A 22,011-nucleotide genomic window follows, 5' to 3' on the forward strand; every position below is an offset into this window, starting at 1 on the left:
TATATATATATATATATATATATATAGGGTGTAACCCGATCTAACACGGGTGTAACATATATACCCATATACACCCATGATTCGTGTTACACCCCCCCCCTCTCTCACACACACACTTGAATCACAGGGTTCTTCTCCCCACAGGCTGCTGTTTTCTTTTGAAAATTACTCTTAGGCCTCATTCACATGAGAAAAAGCCGGCATGTACAGCTGCTTGCACGGCTGTATCGGGCAGCTCCCGGGAAGGACAGGTGCTGCGTGTGATTAGTACGCAGCCCCTGTTTTTCTCTATGGGAGTAAGTGGCTATACTCCGCCCTACGCTCACCCCAAGTGCACGCCCATGCGGATGTCCGTACTCGTATGCCAACAGGATGGATCCTGTCTGAGTCGGGACACCCGCACCCGTATGGACCTGCACTGCAGATTTAGTGGATTTGTATTTGTGCTTTGATATTTGCTGGTGCCCTTTAATTCTCCTCCTTTTCTTTTTTCCTTTAGGTGAGCAAAATGGTAATCGCAATCCAGGTGGTCTGATGATTGGTGATCTTGTGAATATTGATCTAGAACTTGAAATTGTTCAGTCGTTGCAACATGGTCATGGGGGCTGGACTGATGGCATGTTTGAAACACTTACAACTACAGGCACTGTCTGTGGCATTGATGAAGATCATGATATTGTAGTACAGTACCCAAGTGGAAATAGGTAAGTGATGTCAGAATTTTACACTTAGCTTTTAAGGTATTAAAACAAAAGTGCTTCTCTGTTTCTTAGAACAAGCCTTTCAGTCTAACGTTTTAAAGGTCAAAAGCGCTGACCAACAGGTTACCTTTGTTAACAAGATATCTTCTGCTTTGCTCCCTTCTGAAACTGTTTTCAGTTTGTTACTAAGGATTTGATCTGACTTCAGGACCATCCCAGCCACAATGCCCCTGTGTAATAAGAGTGTCCTTGCGGGCTGCTAAGGCCCTCTGTTTGGATAAGGGGAAAGAAGATGGTTTCTCATGGTAGCAAAGACATGGAAGTCAAGTCCTTAGTATCAAATTAAAGTCAGGATGTGAGGACTGCACAGAAGAAGCTTTTTTTGACTAGTAAAGGTAATATGATCTGCTCTTAGGAAGGACTTTTAAAAGTTAAGAATTGGTGACAGGTCTGAGCTACATTTAGTTATATTGTAACCGTCTTCTTTCATGCATGCATTGTGGTGCCAAAATATACTCTGTTTTAAGATCAACAACAATAAATGTGTGATGTGCTTTTCCCTAATTATTTTTAGATGCAGGCTGACCAGCACTTTCTGACAGGTGGCTATTCTTTACAGCCAATTTCTGAACTAGCAGAAATGCACATTTGTAGTGCTCTATAGGCTGATCGATGAAGAGTTAAATATTCTTGTTGCTTATAGCAACCAGTTGTATGGTAATGGTACGGACTGGTTGCTATAAACAGTAAAAGCACTTTATCAGAGCACACTTCATAACCTACTTAAATTTAAATAAAAATCGGTTATCTGTGAGGTAACATACTGTAAAGATCCAAATATATTTTATGCGGTTTCCATTGGAAAGTGAGGTTTGAACTTGAGGTCTTCATCTCTTGTGTAGGAAGATTAACTCGTAAAATTTCACACTTGGTCAAATAATTTTAAAATTAGAGACTTGATTAAAAAGCTCCTAGAAGATTGGGAATTGATGGTAAAGGTCCCCAAACACCTGACGATTGTCGTACGATAGTCGCTGGTGATACCGCAATCGTTTGGTAATCGTAAGGTTGATGGGCAGCGTGCGACCGCATTTACTGTAAGGTCGTACGATTTTCCTAATAACGAGCACGCTACAAAACCTGCGGAAAATCGTACATTTTTCGGCGGGTTGGTATCGCAATCGCAAGACGCACAGCCCGAGTTGTCAAAGCGCACACTGCCCGCTCGCCATTGCAATCATCTGCAAGCCCTCCCCTCAGCGGGGAGGACTTGCGATGATCGCAAGTACGATATGCTTGTCCAAGATGGGACTTTCAATCACCATTGCACGCTGAAAGAGGTGCCCTGCCCCTTCCCGTCTGCAGTGTCTGACACATTCAGCCGTACTTGCACTGCGGGAGGGAGCTCAGGTCAGTGAGCCGATCGCGATCTACCAGTGTTCGCTTTGAAATCGACTGGTAGGTCACGATCGACCTAATGGGCACCCCTGGTCTATAACTAGGTGGTAATACAGGCTCCTTATCTTCCCTAAGAATTACTGTTATGTGAGCACTGAGCATTTCAGGAAAAGATAGGTTGCCGGAAGATAAATAGCATAAGAGCATAGATGTGGAAGGAAAATCTACTTAAACTCTTTATAGTCCAGTACTAAAAAACCATCAGGGCCTGGACTTTTTTTTTTATTGCATTATTCACTACAGCACAAAGAAATTCTGGTTTCTTCAAGCAATAAAGGATTAGCTCATTAGTAATTGGATAGCTTTTCACTACCAAGGTATCTATAAATTCTATTGAAACATTTCAGTTGTCATTCTTCACATTATAAAGATTTTGATTAAAGTCTTTAAAAAGCTCAGCTATGTCTTTTAGAGGTATGTACTTTTCTGCCCTTGCCATTAGCAGAACCTTATTTTTGTAGAGTAGACAAGGCCTTCTTTCCATTTTTGTATTGGGATATTTTGACTGGACTCCATGCCCCAGAGACACCACAGGAAGTATAAAGAGATCTTTCCAAACAGAGGGGTAATTGTTGCTTGGATGGTTGTCACTAGAACAATGTGACCCTATTGGGATATTTCGCTTCACCTACTACTGCTGTGATGGCAGTAATTTGTTGGATGTCCCATCATTTGCTGTCCTAGTGGCCAGAACATATACATGTACATATACAAGGACATATAGAGAAGAATAATCTCTCAAGCAGGGACACAGACGGCAATACAAACCCAACAGGGACACTTTTATAAATAATCAGCCTCGTGAGTGATGCATTGACCCATGTAAAGCGCTGTGCAAACTGTTGGCGCTATATAAATCCTGTATAATAATAATCCCCATACAACTACCACATCAGGGGGATCACTTGCCCCTCCAATTTAGATTGTAAGCTCTCATGAGCAGGGCCCTCCTTACCATCTTGTCTTGAATTGTATTGTGATTGTAATGTCTTCCTTATATTGTAAAGCGCTGTGTAAACTGTTGGCGCTATATAAATCATGTATAATAATAATAATAATGTTTGATGGCTTCTCTGTTGTAACAACAGATGATGCTTAGAAATAAACTAACACAAACCTCTTCCTACATATTGTCAATGGACTCTGGTTAAGGAGATTCCAGTGACAGACATAACATCAGAAGTTTACTCTGAGGTCAGTGAATGATTGCTTAACAGTTGGTTTAAGCTGCAATACCCTTTTGAAGTCATTTTTGTGACTACTCTTCTGTTTGTCTGCTGCAGTAGGTATTTCATGTTAAGCTTAAGCCCTCGTTCACACCTGAACGTTTTGTAGCGCGTTCTACGCTCGACGAACGCTCTACAAAACGCTCAAAAATATGAATCCCATTGTATTCAATGGTCTCGTTCCCACCTTGGCGTATTTCCGCCCGTCCCTAACGCGCTACAAAACGGCCCACGCCTGAAAAGGTACATGTACTACTTTGGGCCGTTTTGTTGCGCGTTTCCATTGGGATACAGCCAAGTAGCCTTCGGAAACCCGCGACGGTCGCGCGACTTTTTTTACCACGAATCGCGGTAAAAAAACGCGTGACAGACGCGCATATGCAATACGCCTAGGTGTGAACGAGACCTTACACATGTCTTAGTGTATATATAGCACCACAGACGTGCTATCATTTTTATGCAATTTGTATGCAATGATGGTGGTTGTAGTTTATATGTGCACAAAGTAAAAAAGGACTTAATAATATTTTGTAATGTAACTTTACTAATACAAAGATTTGATTTTTTTTTTAGGTGGACATTTAATCCAGCTGTTCTCACCAAAGCAAATGTTGTTCGAAGTGGTGATTCTGCACAAGGAGCTGAAGGAGGATCCTCGCAGTTTCAAGTGGGGGATCTAGTACAAATTTGTTATGATCTAGAGAGAATAAAGCTTCTTCAGAGAGGTCATGGAGAATGGGCTGAAGCCATGCTTCCTGTAAGATGCTTCTGTTCTAGTCTCTCTCTGTTATGTGACATTTACTGCCTGTGATTTTTGCTTGTTAGGCAGTTTATTTTTATTTTTTTGCTATTTTGCAATTACACATTGCTGTACAGAAATAACTAGGGTCATCAGCAAAGAAAGCTGCTAGTGTTTGAGCTGTCTGTAATGCTATATAAAAGTATGGTTAAAGGGAATGAGTAGTTTTTGTATATATATTTTTTCTATATATTCTACACACGTGCGCACAGGCTTTTTTTTTTTCTGTAGTCAGGGAAATTTGAATTATTGCATATAAATATCTCTTGTAGTTTTTCTCTCCAACCAGCAGATGGAGCTTTTGCATATTATATTTTCTTTTTTTCTTTTATCTCCTTTGTTGTTTATAACACTTAAAGCGGATATAAATTCACCTGCCATTGCTCCTTCACAGGTGCCGACATCTTAACCTGGTCTTCTTATGGGTTTGGGATCTTTGGCCATCTTAATTGGCATGGCTGGAAGGTAACTCTTGCGTGTGTGCACAGGAGTTCATTGCTTCTGTCACCGAGGTATGCAGAGAATGTACACTGAGCTGTGCAGCTCCGTGTATATTCTGAAGAAGATTGTGAACAGACAGGTACATTTGTTTAATAGCAGAAAATACTTAGATGTCTCTTCTGCAATAAAGAGACTGCTTGCCTGCCAATTAAGTTCCACTTTAAGAGCTCAGTTTGAAATTTATACACAAGTGAAGGAGTTACTCATTCCGGACAACTCCATCTGTTTTTGGCCATAGCTCTCTTCACAGGAGAACTTTTACTGATATCCTCCTGTCACCCAAAAATCAGCATATAGCAGGCTATTTCCCGCTATATGCTGACAGCGGAGAGCCGCACCACAACCTTAACAGGCTCTGACAATATTGTCAGGATCCACCCGCTGGCTGGCTGATTGACAGTCAGCGCTGGAGGATCGGCGAAGGGATAGAGGAATCCCTGCGGGGCGCGATGGCTGACAGTCACCACTCTCTGCAGGGAGACGATCGGGAACTCGGTAATCAGCTATAGTGTTCGCTGAGTTCTCGATCAATAGAGCCGACCTGTGACCGCTTCAATGTCACGGGTCAGCTTGAATTTTGGGGATGAGTGTATTTCACTCACCCGATAATTCTCCTTTATGGATGGTATACTGGTATTTCATAATGTTCATCTCGTATATCCACATTCAAGGCTGTATTCTATTATCATAAATGTACTGTGCACTTAGATCAGGGCTCAAAAAGTGGAAATTCAGTCAGGCACGCGGTCACGGATCGCGTACCTGACTATGAGAGCAGCCGCTCCTTGCTGTCCTGTCCTGGCTCCGTTACTTTTGATCGATCACCGGAGCTCTGACAGTTCTGAGCCCCGTTCGAAAGGATGGATTAGTAAGGTCTGCAGACCTTACTGCAGAGAACGGAGCTCAGAACTGCAGAGCTCCGGTCGAAAAGGAACGGAGCCAGGACAGGACAGCAAGGAGCGGCTGCTCTCATAGTCAGGTACGCGATCCCGGTCCGTACCTGACTTAATCACGAGGGATCAGATTACTTTATTCTGCCTTCAACATTAAAAAGTGTAATTTCATAAGATAATTTAAGAGGGTGGGTTTAGGGTGGGTTTAAGGCCGAGGCAGGGTTGGGGTTAGGTGGGGCAACTGGTGGCGAGTAACTCTTAAGGCCTGGCTAGTAGCTCAGGACTTGAAATTTTGAGCCCTGACTTAGATGAACACAAGTCTAGTAATGTTTCTGTTCCGTTACTAGCCAGCTCCTTGCTCTGGAGAAAATCTAGCCCTTACAATGGAAAAAAGACCAGAGGTTGTATTTGTTAAAATGGTCAGCTCCTTGATCTGATTCAGATGCCAGAGAAGAAAGATGGCCACACTGCATCAGAAAAACACACATTGCTGACATCTATAATTTTTTTTATGTCCTAATAGTTTTGCTTTTATTTTCCTAGTTAAATTACCAATTCATGGCGGTGTGAATTGTCTTACAGTTTTATTCCTTTTACCTAAATATGAGAGATTTTAATTTTTCCTTTCAGACCCTGGGAAAAGTTGGAAGAGTTCAGCAGATCTATTCAGACAGTGACCTAAAGGTAGAAGTTTGTGGAACTTCCTGGACATACAACCCAATTGCAGTTTCTAAAGTGGCCTCTGTTGGATCAGCAATAAGTAGTGCAACAGGCGGTATGTTTCACTTTTCTGTTTCCACATATGTTCAATTTTGTTAAATGTAAAAATGGCAGGAAGACTAAAACAAAATTTACCTAAAGTAAAATATCTGTGAATATAATTTTATGAAATTATGTACTTTTTTAGGATTTTATTACAGTTGTCAATATCTGGTAAATATGTATTGGTCAGACTGTTACAGCATGTGCCATTGTTATGTTCAGTGTTGTTAAGGGTCTTTGGTGATGACCTTTTTGCAGCCTTTTCCCAGTCCACAATATCAGAAACATTGAGTTAAACTGCCTTCAGCTACACAGAAGCAATTGTAGAATATCTTTTTTTTATTATTCTTCATTTTTAATTGTAAAGGTAATAATATGAACCAATCATGATTTTCATATATTGCTTGATGTTTTCATTTATTATTTTTTTTTTAGCACCTAAACAAAAACGAGCACTTAATGCTTGCATTGCGTGAGTAGCTCCACTGCAAGGGTCCATGCATGGGGAAGGGTAGAGCCTGTGTGAAGTATTTATTGTTATCTCCACATTGTCTTTCTTGAATACTGTCATCAGTACAGGAACCAGAAATAAAAACATATTCCCAATGATGATTTAGGTGTGATATTAAAAATTTGGTTCATTGAAGAGACATTAGGCTTTGTGATGGTTAGCAGAAGACTGATCACGAACATATTCAGTCTTTGGAATGCCGACATAATTCACATGCTGTTAGAAATTCAGTCATTTTTAGGTCCACAAATATCAGGAAAACCCTAATTTCCCTACCAGAGTCTAATGTCCCGTGATCATCAGCAAGACCTCTATTTGTGCTGGACACAATGCAAGCTGCTGTCTGTAAGTGGCCAGTTGTGTCACCACTTCTTGCATCATGACCCCAGTGCTGTAAGCTCTTGATGTTCAATACAGGACTCTTTGATAGTTGCTTCACAGCAAGTGTCCGTTTCTCTATGATGCGATGTGGGCACTGCTAGGACTGCCTAAAGCTGCTTTTCATGTGACTGCAGCTTAAGGTATGACATTTAGGGCTTCTAAATAAAATGTTTTTCAATCAAAATGACAGATTGCCCAAGAGTTATTAGAGTGGAAAACAAACTTGATTTTTCTCCCAAGCCCTAGTTCACTTTTAATGCATAGGAAGTTTGGAAAATGTCTGTGTAGCCTAGTGCTGATTGTGGTTTTGTCTGTAAAAACAAGGGAAATAAGCTTTCACAGTGTTTACTCCCCATCTGGTCATCAGTCAAGTCAGAAAGACAGCAGAGATTCCCAGAGGCGAGATTCAATAATAATATTATACAGGATTTATATAGCGCGAACAGTTTGTGCAGCGCTTTACAATATAAGGAAGGCATTACAATCACAATACAATTCAAGACAAGATGGTAAGGAAGGAGGGCTTACAATCTAAAATGGTGGAGGAAGTGATGCATGAGGAGGTAGCTGTGTGGGGATGAATTGTTTGAGGAAGTGATAGTTCAGTGGTTAGGTTGAGGTGGGATAGGTTTCCCTGAAGGGATGAGTCTTTATGGATCGCCTAAAGGCAGTCAGATTGGGAGATAGACGGACAGGTTGGGGTAGAGAGTTCCATAGGATGGGAGAGACGCTAGTGAATTCCTGGAGGCGAGCATGGGAGGAGTTGATGAGGGAGTTGGAAAGCAAGAGGTCTTTTGAAGAGCGTAGGGGACGGTTAGGGTGATATTTTGAGACAAGGTTTGAGATATAGCCGGGGGCAGAGTTGTGGATGGCTTTATATGTGATTGTTAATATTTTGAATTTTATCCTTTGGGCTATTGGAAACCAGTGTAGGGATTGGCAGAGGGGGGTTGCAGACACTGAGCGGTTGGTTGGGTGAATGAGTCTAGCAGCTGCATTCATGATAGACTGCAGGGGGGATAGCCTGTGTAGTGGAAGGCCAATGAGGAGGGAGTTGCAATAGTCAAGATGAGATATAACAAGTGTTGTGACATCCAGACTGATATGTCAGATAGTAGATTAGTGACATGCGAGGACACAAAAGGGATGAGTTGTGGAGTAGCAAGATAGATTTGAGTGTCATCGGCATAGAGATGGTATTGGAAGCCATGTGAGGTTATTAACTGACCAAGGGAGGTGGTGTAGATAGAGAAGAGAAGGGGTCCAAGGACAGAGCCCTGGGGGACCCCTACAGAAAGAGGAGGTGAGGAGTTAGATTTGTAGGTGACACTAAAGGAGCGCTCAGATAGGTAGCAGGTGAACCATGAGAGAGCAGAGTCTTGTAGGCCAAGCGACTGGAGTTTTTTGAGGAGGAGCAGGTGGTCCACAGTGTCAAAAGCAGCAGAAAGGTCTAATCGCAAGACTAAGGAATAGTGGCCATTGTTTTTAGCTGTTGGTAATTAGGTGGTTAGCATTAGATGGTCTCTTTGTATGTTCTCCATGAGGCATGTTCCTGTCTATGACCAGTCTATTTTAACACTTACCTTTCTTTTGCCTCCATAGAGAGATTATCCCAACTCTTGAAAAAATTGTTTGAAACACAAGAATCTGGTGATCTTAATGAAGAGCTTGTGAAAGCTGCTGCAAATGGCGATGTCGCTAAAGTGGAGGACTTGCTGAAGAAGCCAGATGTTGATGTGAGGAACTTTTCAGTTCTGTTGTATTGACTTTTGCTTATATGTAAACTTCTGCTGACCAGATGTTTAATATAAAACCTTTCTGAATGTATTCGAAGGTAAATGGTCAGTGTGCTGGACACACGGCCTTACAAGCTGCAAGCCAGAATGGACATGTAGACATTTTGAAGTTACTTCTCAAGCATAATGTTGATGTGGAAGCTGAGGTAATGTTTTTTTAAAGATACTATTACATTTTTTATTTTGTATATTTTTTAAATTTTCAAATGTACCATTTGTTAATCATTATTTTTTCAATATCATACTCTATAGTACAAGGAGCATCAATTGAAATTGGTTTGTTAGAGGATGCTAGGCTTTCCTATATTAAATCTTAGCACTGCCTGGATGCTTGCTGGCAGCATTTATCAATTGGCTAAGACCTCATAAATTTCTGCTAGGAGAGGGGGATGGGGGGTGTTTCCTCGGTACATAATGCTCATCTTTTTTGCTATTCAGCTTTGTTTCTTAAAGTGTTTAACATGTTATTGTAACTGTAAGTCATTTTCAGATCTGCAGCTTGAATTAAAGTTTTAGTTTAAGAAATGATAGCTGTTTAAATGGTTCCTCTCAGCATTGTCCATCTAGGACAGCAATGGCGAACTTATGGCACGCGAGCCATATGCTTGTTTCATTGCTGTTATCGGTCAAAGTGACGGATAATAAACACTGTGCAAATTACAGCCATTTCTTAAGGAACGGGACGAAATTTGCACAGCGGGTGCCGCTGTCTGGCTGACATCCATTGATTAGCTGATCAAAGGAGGCGGTCAGAAGCCGAATAGCCATTGAACTGCCCACCCTGTTCAGGCCGGTGGCCACTCTCAGAATACAAAGAAAACGGCAGAAGAGCTAGTGCTTCCCCTGCTATCTGCTGATTCCCCTGCTATCTTTTTTTTATTTTGACAGCATTCTCCTTCAGGTCCTCCACTGTTGATTGACAGCAGCAGTGGGCGGGTGCAATAGCCAGCCTGCAATTTCCTGATTGGGCCAGCTTCTGGACCGATCAGGAAGCCGGGCAACGCGTCATTACATTTCTCCAAGTCAGCTCCTCTGCTGATTGACAGCAGGCAGTGGGTGGGTGCAATAGCCACCCTGCTATTGCAATTTGGAATAGCCAATAGCAGGCTGGCTATTGATTCCCTTACTATTTGTGTTTTTTTATTCTTGTATTCTGACAGCGGCTGGCGGCTAAAAACAACAGGTGGCTATGGGTTGACCCATCTCAGGCGACTGCCTGCGGTTTACAGAATATCAGTACCTGATATTGGTTATCGGCCTGAAAGGTGGCCCATAATCTGTACTGGTGCCGAAAAAAACCATATTGGTCGACCTCTAGTACAGTACAGGTTGGCACTTTGAGATACATAAGTTGGTTTAGTGATCCAGTTTGGGCACTCCGGCTCAAATAGGTTTGCCATCACTGATCTAAGGCTTATAGAACTGCCATGTGATGAATCTCTGAACTTCAGTTCCACCAACCTAACTTGTATTGTAACAGTATTTTGTTTCTGCCACATTCTGTAATATTTATATAGCATGCTTGCTTCCTGTTTCAGGCTGACAACGCTAATCTGCTGCTTTGCAATTAGCAGCCATATTGTCAGTCTCCATGGCACACTCCTTAAAGCCTCATTCACACGAGAAACGGCCGGCACGTACAGCTCCATGCATGGCCGTATCAGGCAGCTCCCGGGAAGGACAGGTGCTTAGTGTGATTAGTACGCAGCCCCTGCCATTCTCTATGGGACTATGCCGCCCTACACTCACCCGTCCTGCACGTCGGTGCGGGTGTCCGTACTCGTACGCTGACAGGATGGATTCTGTCTGCGTCCGAGCCGGGACACCCGCACCCTTTATGGACGTGCAGGAGGGTGAGCGTAGGGCGGCGTACGGCCGCATAGTCCCATAGAGAATGATGGGCTGCGTACTAATCACACACAGCACCTGTCCTTCCCGGGAGCTGCCCGATGCGGCCGTGCATACAGCACTGGTCGGCTCAGTAGATCAGGAAGTGAGCGAACACATACCGTCGCTCGCTCACTTCTCAATCTATCCGTGCAGAGAGCCGTGACTGTCACGGCTCCCTGCAGGGATTCCTTCCCTACCCTGTCCGATTCTCCAGCGTTGACTGGTGGAACGGATGGGGGAGGGGGCGGGTACAGCTGGCTCTGCCTCTAGATAGGCAGAGCCAGCTGTCACTCACTCACCCGGGTGGATCCAGACAGAATTGTCGGGATCCGTTCCGGCTGCGGCGTCTCAGTATACCGCGAGCTGTAGCTCGCAGTATACTGAGCTTAGGGTGATGGGAGAACGCTAGTTTGTGTCCTCCCGTTACCCGTTAGGAGAACTATGGGGAAAAGCCCTGACCCCATAGTTCTCCTTTTTAAAGTTCTTTGCTTTAATATGTTCTGTTTTCTGAATTGGGTAGCCTGGTGTATGCTAACATTCTTTATAATTTCTATAGGATAAAGATGGCGACCGTGCGGTTCATCATGCAGCATTTGGAGACGAAGGTTCTGTGATTGAGGTGCTACATAGAGGTGGTGCAGATTTAAATGCACGTAACAAGCGCAGGCAGACACCGCTACACATTGCTGTTAATAAAGGCCACTTGCAAGTTGTTAAAACTTTACTGGAGTTTGGCTGTCATCCTAGTCTTCAGGTAAAGTCCTTTCCTTCCTTATAACATTTTTATAATACTAATTCCTGAGTCTTACTAACTTTACAGTGCTTTACGTATTTGCATTTTGGGCTTTGCCCTTGTTCTCTTTATTTTACTACAGCTTTGATTATCTGTCATGTTTTATTTAGGATACAAGGGTCATTGCTTAGAATATTCTGCAATTGTTCTTCATTGGTTGGGTTGCACATCAGTGTGGCTGATAACATGCCAAAATAAAGATACTTTTAGGATTACTAATGTTATAGGTTTAGTGAGGGAGTCTGGCCAATGCCATAAAAAAAGGGGGAGGAGAGAATAGTCGGGCAGCTTGAAATTTCAGAGCTGTAATAAGGGCAGATTTTTGATCAGTTTACAACTAGTATGATCAATGCACAATAAGAGGGGTTGTCTCAGATTAAAACTAGTATGATCAATGCACACTGAGAGGGGTAGTCTCAGATTAAAACTAGTATGATCAATGTACACTGAGAGGGGTAGTCTCAGATTAAAACTAGTATGATCATTGCACACTGAGAGGGGTAGTCTCAGATTAAAACTAGTATATTGTTCAGTCTGTTGGGTAGTAGTCCTTTCCACTTGTATACTTACTACACAAGTTTTAAAGCGGGCTTTGCATAAACATACAAGATTTGCTTTAACCACTTAAAGACCGGGGTGTTTACACCCCCTTTCTAGGCAGGCCATTTTTCAGTATTAAGAGCTGCGGTACTTTGACTGACATTTATTCCGTCATGCAACGCTGTACTGAAATGAATTTTATACCATTTGTTGGGGACAGATAGAGCTTTCTTTTGGTAGCATTTAATCACCACTGCGTTTTTATTTTTTACTATATAACGGAAAAAGTACTGAAAATGTTGAAGGGGGGAAAAAAAACAGTTTTCCCTACTTTATGAAACATTTATTATTACCCACATTTATGGTAAAATATGAAAGACGGGATCACATCGGGCAAATGGACACTGAACATGTCAATGTCTGTAGCAGCCCAAATGCTTGTATGTAAACAGCCTTTGCCGGCTGTTTAAAATACAAGCATTTTTCCCGCTCGTGCATGCACTGGGCGGCGCGAGGATGGTTTAAAACGCCCAATGTACTGGGCTCCAGTACATTGCCGGAGCACCCAAATTTCCCCGGGAGACAGTGGTTAGGCATTATGGAATCACTGTCACCTCAGGAAGTGAAAGGAAGCCAGTGCCCAAGGTATGTGTTTTTAAGAACGTTTGTTTTAATATTATTTGCGCAAAATTAACGTTCAGATATTTACGGGGCAAAGGACCCTGCAAATTGTTTATAAACAGTAAAATAGAGAGTCCCACCGCACTCCTGACCGAGAAGCAGCATGGTGATCTGACCTGCATGAATGAATAAAAGGATTTAGTTTTGAAGAAAACCTGGAGTGCTGGTGACCATTTTTCTGTTTTGTTTATAAACAGACCCATTTCAAACCTCTAAGGATTCATCCTTCTCATGGGTTTACTATCCAGTGGCTTGCAGAGCTGGTATGGAGGTTGGGGCTCTTTACATTAGTGGCCACATGCTTGATCACGTTAAGTGACTCAATAAGCAGGTTCGAATGATGGCCACAGGGGCAGCACCTTTTATAAATAGGTCAGTAATAAGAACTCTCCCATTTCTATACTATCAGGGGCTCTTTAAATCCCAACTTCACTTTTTTCTATTTTTTTTTTTTTTTAAACTTTGACATCATCCAACCCACTTTCTGTGAGATATCAAACCATCATGGACTGGGGCAAATTATCACACCATAGGATTAAAAAAAACATTCTTTGTTCATGGTGGGGGGGGTTATGTTGGGCTTCAGGGTAGATTTTTAGTTGGATCTAAGAGGTGAATCCACAACTTGTACTGCATGACAGGCACCTCCTGCTGTCTGCGTGTCAGAAGCTTTTTCCTGTAGAGCACCCAGCTCCCACAAATGCAGGGTTGCTTTGATATGCGAGTAGCGTCCACCATCTATGGTAAATAGTCCTGCACTTTTGTGCCTCACTATGGCCTTACCAGCAACCTCAGGGGTGGTCACTATTTGCTTCTCAGAAATCCTTGATATTTAGGGCTCTCTGGGTTACTACAAGTAGAGGGATCTGACATGTAGGCACCCAGAGGTACCTGTTATTCTCTGAGGGTCAGTTTACCTTTATTCTGACCACCTGCTTTCTTTACTCTCTTGCAAACTCTGTTCATTTAAAATGTAAAACTTCTCTCTCCCTCTCTCACTCCCTCTCTCTCTCCCTCTCTCACTCCCTCTCTCTCTCTTCCCCTCTCTCTTCCCCTCTCTCTTCCCCTCTCTCTTTCCCTCTCTCCCTCTCTCTCTCCCAGGGCCGGATTTCCCACAAGGCCAACCAAGGCCCGTCCTTGGGGAAGACCATATAATCAGAATAGGAAGTGAGGTGATCTCTTTCTAATGAAACACATACTGAAATAAAACCTTGAAAGATGTGGATAGCCCTTCCCTATTCTATCCAGAAGTTTAAAAAAAATTGTTCACGGACTTTGCGTCTGTGTGTGATCCTTTTTTTTGTAATGCTTGAAAATGATTGCAGACCAATACTGTTTTCATAAAGAGCAAGTTATCTAAACCTCAGTCATATTAATGCTAAAAAAATAATGGTGCTGTGTCCACTGACATACTTTTCTCCTTCAGTCACAGGAATTTGTTTGACTTTCAGTGTTGATCAGCTGACCATGGACGAGGGATTGGTCAAATGGTTTCTGCCAAAGGGGTTCTGGCAGAGCAACTGCTTGGCCATCTACCTCTGAGCATCATTCTACTAGCTCTTTAAGCAGAACTCTTGTGACCCATGCTGTGTAATTAGTCAGGTGATTGGTACTGGTGGATAAAAAAAAATCTGATCATTCAGGGCTTGTTCACGCCATCTCCAGACCAGATCTGAATGTGTTTCTGCATATGCCTTTATGCACATTTGTTATGCGTTTTTGACATGTTTGATGCATTCCGGTGTTTTGTTTTTTTTGGGTTCTCAGTTTGTTTTGCTTGGGTTTTAAGCATGTTCTGATGTGTTTACATGCGGTTTTGTGCGTTCCAGTGCCAAAAAATGCAGCATGCTGTACCTTATTTATTTTCTTAAATCTCTGCAACTGAACACAGTGGTGTGAACCAGACTCATTTAAAACCATTAGATCTACTGTGTATGCATTTTTGGTGCAGATAAAAAAACATTGTGGTCTAGAGATGGTGTGAACAGTCCCTCAAGGAGAAAGTGAAGTGTTTCTAAAGTCTACATAGCACTTTATTATGGACACTAATTATTCATTTTCAATAGTGTCATGATCTCCTACAGCGCTGGGTGAATAAGCTAGGTCAGGGGTCAGCAACCTTAAACACTCAGAGAGCCATTTGGGCCCGTTTCCCACAGAAAAGAAAACACTGGGAGCCACAAAACCCTTTTGACATCTAAAATGAAGATAACACCGCATATATAGTTTTTTACCTTTCTGCTATGCATAGCATGTATACAGGTATATGTGGGCTTAGTAACGCACTGGACTCTGGGCTTAGTAACGCACTGGACTCTGGGCTTACCCGACACCCTGCAGAGCCCATCTGAGAGTGACACTGCAGAGCACACCATAGATCCTGCACAGCCCATCTGAGACTCTCTATGGTGGGCTCTGCAGGACCTCGGGTGGGATGGTCGCCAGGGTCCCTTTCCCTCTATCTCCTCCCAACTCCTCTTACCTGCTGCTGCTGCTGGGGCCTGGCCTCCTCCACCCCCTCCCCTGTCACCTCTGTGACTACGTTACAATGTGTGACCGGATTATGTGATCACACATTTCAATGTAATCTCGCCCAGTTTTTTGGCGGTGGAATGTGTGACCGCCAATAGGTCAAGCATTCCAACGCTTTCTCAGGGCAGATCGGCATCGCAAATCGTATGTGCAGGAGAACTGATCTGGCCCGGAACAGTGGTTCAGTCCTGAAATGTCACTTCTATCCAACTCTGTGAGTGCGATCTCATATTCCACCCCACTCGCAAAGTTAAATAGAAGTGACATTTCAGGACCAAACAGCTGTTCCAGGGCAGATCAGTTCTCCCTCACATACGATTTGCGATGCCGATCTGCCCTGGAACAGCTGTGAAAGCGTGGGAATGCTTGACCTATTGGTGGTCACACATTCCACCGCCAAAAAACTGGGCGGGATTACATTGAAATGTGTGACCACGTCACCGGTCACGCATTCCAACCTAGTCACAAACTTTGATAGAACAGCGGCCCTGTCTAATCAATTAATCAGAGAAATAGATTATAACTGGCAACATTACAGTGTAATGTTCCCCATTATAATCCACTTTTCTAATTAAACTTCTCTCCCGCCGGCTGTTACTAGGGACGTGGCCGGGAGAGGAGGTGAGTCACAGGACCCACCCCCTTGCTGAGAAGCCCGTTAATAGTGCGGGGCACCGGAACCCTGCACTGCCGCATATTCCAACCGGGGGGGACACCAAGGACCGGACCTCACTGGGCCCCCCACAGCCTCAGGCCCCGGTGGTATTTCCGCCCCTGCACAGGGAGCCGCAGCAGAGGGATGAAAGAGCCACATGCGGCAGGTTGCTGACCCCTGAGTTACGTAATACAAGCAAAGTTTCCAGTGACATACCTATAGTAATGTACAGCAGTTACAGTGGAGAGTGAGAACCCATCTATAGACAATTACTCCTAGAATGTGATTTGAATAACCGTTGTACGCAGACACACGAGGTCCTGTTCTCACCCTCATTTTTACGGCTTTATAAATCTAACGGAGCATTGCCTGCAATCATTGAAGAAATGATTGTGCTTGGTAGAAATGGTTGTACGGTGACCACATCTGAAGACAGATTTGGTCATCAGTGGTGCTGACTGGATAATAAGAATGTGACCATAGGACCAAAACATTTTATTTTTATGTACAGCTAGCTATAGGGAAAATGTTGAAAGTAATAGAATGTTTTAAATAAAAAAATCTAGCTGTGTTTTCCTGAACTTTAGATAACTTGATTATTATTAGTGTACTGAATCTGTACGTAATGAAAATGTGTGTGTGGTTTGCAGGACTCTGAAGGTGATACTCCCCTCCATGATGCTATAAGCAAAAAACGGGATGATATCCTAGCTGTGTTGTTAGAAGCTGGAGCGGATGTTACCATTACCAATAACAATGGATTTAATGCCCTTCATCATGCGGCTCTAAGAGGAAATCCCAGGTAATGTCCTAATCTTACTTTATTACTAAGCTGATTTTCCATAACTTTTATTTTTAGTATGAGAAAGACTCTAATACACTGGCTCGGGTAAGCTGAACACTGGCAGAGTAGACCGGAAGTACTAATGGTGGTTTCCATATGTTGAGTTGCATGAGCTAGCTGTAATTACCAGCAGAGACCGCATTCATCTACAGATCCCAGTTTGCAACTTGCCAGTGTAATGTATAAATAGATGTTGATAGGCTAAGAGCATAGCTTTTATACACACTGCCTGTCCTAGGATGGCAACACTCACTGTATTGTATTTTTGTAGGAGTAGTGTTGTCATCCTTGGACAGAAATTATTAGGACTACAGAACACCCCCCTCTGTTTCATAACATAGGGGGCAGTAGTCCACAGTTAGTACACAGAAGAGAACTGGGCAGGACCAACAATACTGCAGGAGATTACAGTTCAAAACAGGCATGAAGCAAAGGAATTGAGCTCACTGGATTTCTGGCAGGATTATTGGTGTTTATCCTGAGATAACACATGGGGAAATGTAGATGTACCGATTGTTTTTCCCCTTAATTTTGCCCTGACATACACTTTAAAGTTGAGAATTAGTTTGCTGTGTATACCAGGAATTGCAAACATTTTTCTTAAAGCCACTTTGGTACGTAAACATGGTTATTATATATTTGGACAGTTTGCCTTATGTTGTGATGGTGTTTCTTGTGTGTTAACAAGTAGCCTATGTTGGTGTTATGACTCTACAGCTGATAAGGTGGATTGGAATTGAAGTATTGAAAACCATTTAAAGTGAACATGTTCTGTCTGCCAATGTGTATAAACTAGCTTAAATGATAAAAGTCTAGACGCCTTGTGTCCTCCTTCATACCAGGAAGTACATGCATTAGTCACACACCATATATTGAGTAAAGCCGCTTCAGCGATAACGGTACTGATGCAATCCCTTGGATGGTGCGTCAATGTTGCAAACCGGTATATAGCACCAACACATTGAGAGGAATTTATCAAAACTGGAGCAGCTGGGCATGGCAACCAATCAGCTTCTCTTTCATTTTCAAATCTTAACTGAGGAAACTGATTGGTTGCCCTTGGCAACTGCTCCCGTTGTGAAAAATCCCCTCCTTTGTGTTTTCTTCACAAAGGATATTTACCTTGATTTAACATAAAAAGCCAATGTTTTAGAAGTACATGGGGACCCTTCACTTTATGCTTTTTTGATAAAGGGGCCATTTTTGGCTTAGGAACTATTGGCTTTCAATGGTAACCAGTGATATTGCACATTTATATATTTCACAAAAAAGAAAGTGTTCTGGCTATGTACTGTATACCTGTCTTCATATCAGGAAAGGAAATCCTGGCTGTATATAGGGCTTTGACGTCTGTCCATGTCGATATTAACCACTTTTGGGCCGCAATATGTACATATACTGCTTCTCCAGCCGTGTTCTTGCTGTCATTTTAAACAGCCAGCGATGGCTGTTCAGGTACAACCGATCCGGTGTCTATACAGCCGCCGGAACGTTTGTACTGGTTGGCGGCATGTGCTGCCCCCGCCCCCTCCCCCACTGCAAGATTCCCAGGGGTTATGAAGACCCCTAATGTCTTCATAAAGAGGACCTGCCACATTATGTTTGCTATTACATGGAGGGCTTGTTAGTGCCCTATGTAATGGCAATAAAGTTAGGGTAAAAAAAAGTGTTTAACCACCTCCCGGCCGGCCATTGTAAAAAAAACAGCCGGCCGGGAGCTCCTCTGGATCTGAGCGGGCACTTTTAAACGTCCGCTCAGCCATGCCCACTCGCGTGAAGGTGCCCAAATGTAAAAACGGCACCGATGCCTGTTTACATACAAGAGCCGGCGGATCGCTTGTATGAGGTGCTGGTATGTGCGCTCCCCTCCCGGTGTCCCGCTGGTCCCGGCCTCCGCTGAGCCCGGGACCAGCATGGTGGCTCTCTGAGAGGGTATTAGAGGGAGATCGGTACACGATCTCCCTCCGGTCCCCTCTCTGCTGTCAGAATGCGGATCAGCTTCAAAAGGGGGGTCCTAGGTGACATTAGTGGTCTTGAAGACCCCTGATGTCTCCATAAAGAGGACCTGTCACATCCTCTATTGCTATCACATAGGGGGATTTCTTAGTCCCCTATGTGATAGCAATAAAGTTAAGTGAAAAAAATAGGGAAAAGAAAATTAAAGTTGCAAAAATGTTTTAACGTTACACATGAAAAAGAATTTAAGCAAAACACAATTTTTTAAAAAGTGCGCATACGTGCGAAAACGATGATTGCACCCATTACGACACACATGCTACATATCGCCGCGAACATCGCAGTAAGAGCACTGATGACGCTAAACTGATGAGCGGCAAAAGCTTTTAAAGCGTTGCCTATGGTCAATTTTGGGTATGGTAGTTTTTTGCGATTTCGCGGGTGCCAACAATTTTAAAGCTTGACAATGTTTGGTGTCTATTTACCCGATGTGACCCGATCTTTTATATTTTACCAAAAAATTGGGTAATAAATGTTTTATAACAATGTCAAAAAAACATTTTTTTCAAAATTTTCTGTCATTTTTCCTTAAAGGAGAACTATGAGGGGGGGTGCTTTTCACTCACCTCATAGTTCTAGCCGACCTGTGACTGTCACAGGTCGGCTCAGTAGATCGGGCGGTGAGCGAACACATAACGGCGCTCGCTCACTTTGCGATCCTGTCGCGGCTCTCTGCCGTGACAGGGGGAGGGGCTGTATTCCCCCCTCCCCGCTCTGATTCTCCAGCGCTGACTGGCGGAACGAACTGGGGAGGTGGCGGGTACAGCTGGCTCTGCCTCTAGATAGGCAGAGCCAGCTGTCAATCACGCAGTTGGGTGGATCCAGACATAATTGTCGGGATCCACTTCAGCTGCGCAGCGTCTCTGTATACCGCGAGCTGCAGCTCCCGGTATACTGAGCTTAGGGTGACGGGAGGACGCTAGTTTGTGTCCTCCCGTTACCCTAAGGAGAACTATGGGGAAAAGCCCTAACCCAATAGTTCTCCTTTAATATAGTAAAAAAATAAAACCCCCAGTGGTGATTAAATACCACCAAAAAGCTCTATTTGTCCCCAAAAAATGGTATAAAATTAATTTCAGTACAGCGTTTTATGATGGAATGTCAAAGTACTGCAGCGCTAAATACTGAAAAATGGCCTGGACAGGAAGGGGGTCTAAACACCTGGTCAGCAAGCAGTTAAAAAATAAAAAAAAATTAAAGTAACATTAAAAAAATGCAAAAAAAGATGTTTTTAAAGTCCCCCGCCCCTCCACGTGCACGCACATATGCATACACACGCCAGTGCGCCTACGTGTAAAAACGAAAATCGCGCTACACATGTTACCTATCGCCACTAACATTGGACTGAGAAAAATAATTCTGGAGCCATTAATCACTGTTGGCACTAAACTGATGAGCGGTAAAAGCTTTTAAAGTGTCCTCTATGGGAAATTTTGGGTGTTGAGGTTTTTTTGCGGCTTCACGTGCATACACCATTTTAAGGCTTGACATGTTTGGTATCTATTTACATGATGTGACCCCCATCTTTCATATTTTACCAAAAAAATTTGCATTTTCTGTTTGTGCACTAAATTTCATTTGTGTATTTTATCCTAAAAATACTGGTTTGATAAACATTTGAGGAAATATCTTGCGACATAAAAAATTGCAACTAGCATTTTTTTATTCTACGGGGCCTCTGCTTTCAGAAACTATATAATTGTTTGGGGGGTCTGAAGCTGTTTATTGCGTGCAAATAGTAAGAAACTGCTCTGGACAGCAAGTGGTTAACCCTGTCCACACTGACATTTAACTGTCAGATATTAGAGCTTGACCTCTCCACCCCTAGATGTATGGGCATCACTCCAGCTCAGATACTTGAATCTGTACACGGAGATAACTTTCTTCTGTCCACCACCCCATTTATGGATCTCTATAAAGATCACACCCCTACGACACACTCACTCTCTCTTACGCTCAGCTCCAAATTGTACAGAGGGATTTGTGCCCCTGTACATATCACAAACTGGGAACCAAGCTAAAAACTTTGAGGGTTATTCACAAAGCTAGCCGAAGGATCAGCCCTAGCTCTGGCTGATGCTTTGGCTAGCTTCGGCCGCCAGAGCCCTTTGGTTCAGTAGAACCAAAGGGCTGCTGTACGGGCTAATCACTATCTCCTGTACAGCTCCTGAAGCTAGCCGAGCCGAAGGCATATGCTTTGGTTTGACTGAGCCGAAGCGGGGCGGGCCGAAAGCCTCGCAACTGACAGCTGGGTGGACCCAGCTGCGATCTCACGGCTGGCTGCGCCCATTTGCAATAACAGTTCAGTGTCCCCAGGTTATCTGGGGACTAAACTGTCATTAAAGAAGAACTATGAGGTGAGTGCTTTTCACTCACCTCAAGGTTGTAGCCGACCTGTGACAATGAGACTGTCACAGGTCGGCTCAGTAGATCGGGAAGTGTGCTTACAAATACCGGCGTTCGCTCACGTCCCGATCCTGTCGCAGCTCTCTGCCGTGACAGGGGAGGGGTTGGAATCCCCTCTCCGATCCGCCAGCGCTGACTGGCAGATCGGACAGGGGAGGGGGCAGGTACAGCTGGCTCTGCCTCTAGATAGGCAGAGCCAGCTGTCACTCACGCAGCTGGGCGGATCCAGACATAATTGTCGGGATCCGCTTCAGCTGTGGCGTCTCAGTATACCGCGAGCTGTAGCTCGCGGTATACTGAGCTTAGGGTGGCGGGAGGACGCTAGTTTGTGTCCTCCTGTTACCCGAAGGAGAACTATGGGGAAAAGCCCTAACCCCATAGTTCTCCTTTAAACAATGAAAACTTGGCAGAGCCGGCCGTTACGTCTCTGCCCAGTTGTTATTCATTGGCTGGGACCTTCTAGAAGACTCTAGCAGGTCCCGACCAATAGAAAATAGTTGGGCAGAGCTAGCTGTCACTGCTAGCTCCGTCCAATTGTTAAAAAAAAAAATTAAAAAAAATCTTTATTTTTTAAAATTGATCATTTTATTTACATTCGTAACTTTTTTTTTTCTACTCCCCCCCCC

The 22,011-nt window shown here is 43.5% G+C and overlaps 1 protein-coding gene across 4 annotated transcripts in view; it reads left to right on the plus strand.

Annotated features, from left to right (window-relative positions):
* The window catches only part of MIB1 (mindbomb E3 ubiquitin protein ligase 1), an 84,987-nt gene that overhangs the window by 22,682 nt on the left and 40,294 nt on the right, over positions 1–22,011 (plus strand). For all 4 annotated transcript variants that reach the window (XM_018571693.1, XM_018571691.1, XM_018571692.1 and 1 more), the window contains exons 6-12: positions 500–704; positions 3,959–4,142; positions 6,209–6,353; positions 8,835–8,968; positions 9,067–9,174; positions 11,475–11,672; positions 16,770–16,921. In XM_018571693.1, coding sequence (XP_018427195.1) covers positions 500–704; positions 3,959–4,142; positions 6,209–6,353; positions 8,835–8,968; positions 9,067–9,174; positions 11,475–11,672; positions 16,770–16,921 — 1,126 coding nt within the window. The remainder of the gene's footprint in view (positions 1–499; positions 705–3,958; positions 4,143–6,208; positions 6,354–8,834; positions 8,969–9,066; positions 9,175–11,474; positions 11,673–16,769; positions 16,922–22,011) is intronic.

Source organism: Nanorana parkeri, unplaced genomic scaffold (assembly GCF_000935625.1).
Source record: "Nanorana parkeri isolate BGI_ZX_2015 unplaced genomic scaffold, ASM93562v1 scaffold1810, whole genome shotgun sequence".
Taxonomy (NCBI): Eukaryota; Metazoa; Chordata; class Amphibia; order Anura; family Dicroglossidae; genus Nanorana; species Nanorana parkeri.